This window comes from Mya arenaria, chromosome 9 (assembly GCF_026914265.1).
Source record: "Mya arenaria isolate MELC-2E11 chromosome 9, ASM2691426v1".
In the NCBI taxonomy this organism is placed as follows: domain Eukaryota; kingdom Metazoa; phylum Mollusca; class Bivalvia; order Myida; family Myidae; genus Mya; species Mya arenaria.
Genome location: NC_069130.1, coordinates 28,390,210 through 28,396,652, shown reverse-complemented (window position 1 = coordinate 28,396,652; position 6,443 = coordinate 28,390,210). Strand labels below are relative to the sequence as shown.

General features: G+C 38.0%; 1 protein-coding gene across 1 annotated transcript; it reads right to left on the bottom strand.

Annotated features, from left to right (window-relative positions):
• Positions 1-417: 417 nt before the first annotated feature.
• Positions 418-6,174, bottom strand: LOC128245912 (uncharacterized). Its single transcript, XM_052964132.1, has 5 exons — positions 6,061-6,174; positions 2,437-2,568; positions 1,429-1,522; positions 1,108-1,203; positions 418-608 (listed from the first exon to the last, which is right to left on the bottom strand). The coding sequence occupies exons 1-5, from the start codon at positions 6,172-6,174 to the stop codon at positions 418-420; spliced, it is 627 nt and encodes a 208-aa protein (XP_052820092.1).
• Between the last annotated feature and the right edge of the window lie 269 nt (positions 6,175-6,443).

The following is a 6,443-nucleotide window of genomic DNA, read 5'->3' as shown; positions in this document are numbered from 1 at the left end:
GTTTGCAATAATACACTTCATAATTGGCTGTCAATTTAAACTAAGATCAATAAATACAAGCTAAAATACTACATTTAATTAATGATATAATTTAAAAAATACGAACTACTACAGCTGATACGGCATACATCCGAGGTTGTTTTCGATAACAATGGCCGAGGAGTTCGGAATGACAAACGTAATACTGTCATTCAACAAATTGGCCGGAATCCGGCGTAGCGAAAGAGATGGGATTGACACACGCATTATTAGGTTGACTGGGAATTTAGATACCAAGTGGAATTATCGAGACAAGTGGGGAATGAAGTAAAATAATATTACATACGTACATCTATATTTATTACAAAATAAAAACGATGGTATGACATTATATTGCAATATCATATACGCTTGACATTTGATGCATATTCACATGAGTCAGAGCTTCTTGTATACCCAGACAATAGCATCAATGTTCAGTTTGGTGAAGTACGCCGACGGCAGGATGTCACGATGGACCTGTTTCCACTTCCTGTCCCTCTCCAGACGTCCCATGAGCGGCTCCAGGTGTTCGTACGGCTGTCCGGGACCAAACAGCATGTTCCGAGCAACCAACACGATATAGCCGCCTAAAAGATAGGTGTGCCATATTCTGTCGATATAACTTTTTATAAATTATTTTATTATCACATAGAGTTCTAGTCAACACATACATTGTTATTTCTAAGAAAGGTATTTTAACAATTCTATACTTTCATAAAATTCTTTTTAACTTAAGTCGATACTTATGCCGTCCTAACTTTCCTACATTCTTATTTTTCATTTTAGTTTTTTTTTTGCAATTTGAATACAAGACTTTCACTAATAAGACTGACGAATTAAAATATTTCTTATTTGTCTTTTGACATTTCATTGATTGTTGCGTTTGAGGACTAAGTTTGAGATAAACAGGAAGTGGAACGAATCGATGGGCCTATTTTCACCTAATTTAAGATGTCCAATATCAACGCCCTAGTAAAAAGACCGACACATGTATTTTTCTTTGAAAATACCTATTTTAACAACATAATATCCCTCGAGATAAATTGCCACTAAAAGTTTGTGTCAACAATATAATGTTCACCATACCCGGTTTAACGACCCTGATCATTTCGTGTATAGCGTCACAGGGCACATAATTGTTGGCGGCATATATTCCCGACCCCGTCACAGCATCGTACGTGTCTGTAATTGGATGAAAACACATGAAACACATGGAGTATACCAACAATATGCCGTTTTCTATACCCGATTGCGCGACCCTGAGCATTTCATGAACAGCGTCTTCGGGCACACAGCTGTTGGCGGCATTAATCCCTGACCCCGTCACAGCATCGTATGTGCTTGTAATTGGATGAAAATAAATAAAACCATTTCAGGAATATACCAACAATATGCCGTTTTTAATACCCTGTTTTACGACCCTGTTCAGTTCGTGAATAACGACTGAGGGCACACAGTTGTTGGTGGAATAAATCCTCGACCCCGTCTCAGCATGGCGTGCCTGTAATTGGATGAAAATATATGAACCGTTTTAGGAATATACCAACAATATGCCGCTTTCCATACCCGGTTTAACGACCCTGATCATTTTGTGAATAGCGTCTTAGGGCACATATTTGTTGGCGGCATAGATTTCCGATCCCGTCACAGCATCGTACGTGCCTGTCACGAAAAAAACAACATATCTATAGTAATTTATTGGGAAAGCAGGCGTAATCGTATGCCAACGTAACTTCATTTGGAACTTTGGGTATTTCCAAGTACGTTTTGCTCTAGTTCTGTGTGCGCTGACATTTGGTTTTAAAATAAAACGGACAAATAAAGAAGAATACAAATCAAACTGAAAGCGCCACAAAACTAATGCCTAAAATGCCTGCGTTCATCAGTATGTATGTGCTTACTTTTAGGAATAGACGTAGGCTGTGATGTAAGAAATTCAACATAATATTTCTCATAAAGGTTCTGCTCCCTGGCGTATTTGAGCATCGATTCGTTCGGATCTAGAGCGTCAATCTTCTTAAAACTATTCGGGCGAAGCTGAAAGATACACTTAATAAATTTTCCTTAATCATACCATGCGAACAAAACTCACAAGTACGATGATGAAATTGCAAAGGGTTTTAGAACGTATCGTGTTTACCAAAACAGATCATTCGAAATAATGCTGTTGGAGGCGATAACTGTTGAAGCATGCCGAAATGAAGACGTTTTAAACGAATTATCAAAAACATATGCTTAAATTTGAAACGTTAGTATTTAATACTGTACATATGTCCTAAGCTGTTCATATTTGTCATTTCTATTAGAAAAGACAGAACAACCTTTAGATATACACTAGTTTGGAAGTTGAATTGTATGAAAAGCACTAGCTCTATTCGATCAAATCAATTAACACAAGTTTTAAACACGTTAAACCTTTGTTGCCACTAATCCGCTTCCTGCCCCGATATCTAGCACTCGGCTAGTGGCACGAGCATCCTGAGGAATGACGTCACACAAATACTTTGTCGTCAACAGATGTGAACTGTAGCCCGCGTCTACACATTCCTGTAAAAGTGTTATTAAGTTTATGCAAATCTGAAAAGTTTGAACGGTGATTGGAATAAAACATACCAGGTATGCTGACGTGAATGAATCACGTGACATTGACGAATCGCCAGTCGTCAATGTAGCAACGAGTTGACAAATTAAATGGTTGCACATATCATTTTGTAAATAAGCAGAAAACACAGTATTTCTATTTTATGAGATGATTATAGTTGATCACTTTATATCTTTTAGCACTCAGCTATCATTCAAAGGGGCTATACTCCGAATGATGAAATAGCGAAAAAAAAATTGTCGAAAACTGACATAAACTTGGTATCGATGTGTACAATGCATTGAAACTTACTAACTGAAGTACTACATATGTGCCTTCGTAGCACAGTGGATACAACACTGGACTGCAATTTTGGCGACACCGGTTCGAACCCGGCCCCAATATCACGAAAATACTTAAGTCAAATCTCAAACTCAATCTCAACTCATTTTACCATATAATATAAACTATTGGAAACAAAACTATGTTTTTACAAATTTTTAAAACACATTCTTTCATTGAATATGTTGATCAAAACCTTTGGTCTAGATTCCAATTTAAAACTTTTTTATAGCCAAAAATGTACTTAAGTTCAATTATTGCCTTTAACAATTACTGAAGTATAATTTTTGCTCTAGAATAAGATTTCTTTGAAATTTTATCAAAATCTTTCAAAAGTACATTTTAAGAGAAAATATGTTTTACAAAAAGTATGAAAACATGCAAGATTTTGAATAATACGATGCGTGTATGTGGAAAAATGAGTTGAGACTGAGATTGAGATTTGACTTAAGTGTTTTCGTGATATTTGGGCCAGGTCTCCGACTCGATTTCTTTTACATTTTGGTATTTTTTTACAATTTTGATATCAAAGAGTAAATCATTTTATTAAATAAATGTCATGAGATTCGTTACAGAAAAAAAACTATTTTTGTGCCAACCTGGTGTACAGTCCCTTTAATATTTGTGCGTTTTAATCTATTAAATACACGGTTACAATCTTGTTATCAGTAATTAGTATTTTCCATAAATGCATTATCTAGTAAGTAGTTAAAGGTTTACCAGTCTAAATGTATATTAATTAAACATGTGTATGTATTGATTTTAAATAAGTGTGTCACTTTAAACACAAAACGTATTGTTTTATAAGCGTTTCAATTTTGATGAAATTGATGATACCTTTTGATGCAAATCTATGAAAAAAAATCTGTAGTCAATTTCAGTGGCTTGCACAATGAACCAAAATGCTCAAACAAAAAAGACAATTTACAAGTAGGGAGAGTAGGCCGCTTTTCTCCTGATAATTAAACGATTGTGTTGTAGATTGGCTGTTTCAAATTTGGAAAAAAATACAACAGATACAGGCAGAGTAGAAAAGCGGCCAACAGTATGGGTACCAGGCTGTGTCGGTCCAAGACCGTGTGTCAACAACCTAGGTATAAGCCTGTGTAGTGTCAAGACAGTGTGTAAATAACATGGGTCTCAAGATGTGTTGGACCAATACCGTGTGTCAACATCCAGTGTGTCAACAACCTGGGTATACGGCGATGTAGGACCAATACCGTGTGTCAACAACCAGTGTGTCAGCAACCTGGGTATAAGGCGATGTAGGACCAAGACCGTGTGTCAACAACCAGTGTGTCAGCAACCTGGGTATAAGGCGATGTAGGACCAAGACCGTGTGTCAACAACCAGTGTGTCAGCAACCTGGGTATAAGGCGATGTAGGACCAAGACCGTGTGTCAACAACCAGTGTGTCACCAACCTGGGTATACGGCGATGTAGGACCAATACCGTGTGTCAACAACCTGTTTGTCAACAACCTGGGTATACGGCGATGTAGGACCAATACCGTGTGTCAACAACCTGTTTGTCAACAACCTGGGTATACGGCGATGTAGGACCAAGACCGTGTGTCAACAACCAGTGTGTCAGCAACCTGGGTATACGGCGATGTAGGACCAAGACCGTGTGTCAACAACCAGTGTGTCACCAACCTGGGTATACGGCGATGTAGGACCAATACCGTGTGTCAACAACCTGTTTGTCAACAACCTGGGTATACGGCGATGTAGGACCAAGACCGTGTGTCAACAACCAGTGTGTCAGCAACCTGGGTATAAGGCGATGTAGGACCAAGACCGTGTGTCAACAACTAGTGTGTCACCAACCTGGGTATACGGCGATGTAGGACCAAGACCGTTTGTCAACAACCTGGGTATAAGGCGATGTAGGACCGAGACCGTGTGTCAAAAACCCGGGTATAAGGCGATGTAGAACCAAGACCGTGTGTCAACAACCTGGTAACATAGATATCATGCTGTGTATGACCATGACAGTGTGTCATTAACTAAGGTATCAGGCGCGTACGGCAAAAACCTTGTGTCACCAACCTGACTAGCGGGACCAGGCCGGGTGTCAACAGCCTTGGTAATAAGGGTGTGTAAAACCAAGACTATGTGTCAATAATTACTAGAGGCTGCGTAGGATCATGGCCGTATTTCACCAAGAAAGAGTCATCCTTAATCGAATGCGAAACGCCGCTGCCCCTGCGACGGAATGATCAATCATTTGATTCCCTATGTTTGCGTAACAAATTACATTAAACTGTTTTAAGAGGTTATTCGTGATGATAAATGTCAAACTCTGCGTTATTTGTACCACCGAGTAAAGAGGTAAAAGCCCCATAATATTGTCAATGGTAGGAGCGTACGTCACGCGCACCTGCTAAAACGATTCAACGCGGTCCAGAAAAAAAACGTCAACAAACCAGATTTTTTTTTTCCTCATTTTTTACATTATTTCCCGACATATCCATAAAAAAGCAAAAGCGCAACGAACAACTATTTAATCAGTGTATGCACGGCAATGGTTCATTTCTAAAGGTAACTCTCCGCATAAGACTGAAAATGGAATTAGTGTTCTTTTCTAGATAGGTTTCCCTGCGGACAGCATACTATTTCTTTAGTTAAAGTCAACTTTACTTCATCGATTCTTACATAATCAGACTATATATTGTATAAACTGAAAAATAAGAATTCGTTACTACAGTTGAAGTCTAAAATCCTCCTTCAGCTTTTAAAATTGAAACTGAAATGCAAATTTTACAAATTCATCTCAAAAGGGACTTAAAAAAATCCCCACTTCGATTTTTACGACACCCCACTTATGCTATGATGAATATATCTAAAAAATTCTTATTCCATCTTCCGGCTTACACGTAGAGTTACTTTCTGTTATGTGAACCATTACCGCACATACAAGTAATATAGATTTGTTCGTTGCGCTATTGCTTTTTATCGAAACATGTCGGGGAATAAAGCAAAAAAAAATAGCTGACGTTTTCCTATACCGCGTAGAATCATTTCAGCAGGTGTACGTGACGAACGTACCATTCACTTCATACGAAGAAGAGAATTCAGCGTCAAATCTGATAAAAAAAAATAATGGAAGCAGACCTGGTCGTATGTTGTGGCCCATTTATCGAACCCTTCCTGCGATTCTTCCAATGTAAGTCCAGGTTTAGATGTCAGCGCGTTACTTCGTGCGTAGTCGCTGTCGCCTTGGATCATTTTTAAACAGAGGAATGAAATAAATGGAATCCGAAGAAATTTTATTTCGAACGTTCAGCCACTTTTAATTAATGTAAATAAATTATCTATGAATTCTTTTATTCGACACTATACTGCCTCGTTTTAATACTTTAACACTTTAAAGTGACTCTAACGCACTTATCGTTACGGAACGACAATCATGTTTTTACTTCTAGCCAGACGAAATATGATATATTTGACTAATGACCTATTGATAGTCTGATCTAATTTAAGTTTCAAAGAGTTAA

Bases quoted from the DNA above. Each gene is read 5' to 3' on its own strand.
- LOC128245912 (XM_052964132.1), bottom strand. From the start codon at position 6,174: ATGATCCAAGGCGACAGCGACTACGCACGAAGTAACGCGCTGACATCT. The intron at 2,569-6,060 runs GTCTGCTTCCAT...ACACTTTTACAG, and splicing joins GGGCCACAACATACGACCAG to GAATGTGTAGACGCGGGCTA. The intron at 1,204-1,428 runs GTATTAAAAACG...ATCCAATTACAG, and splicing joins GAACAGGGTCGTAAAACAGG to ACACGTACGATGCTGTGACG.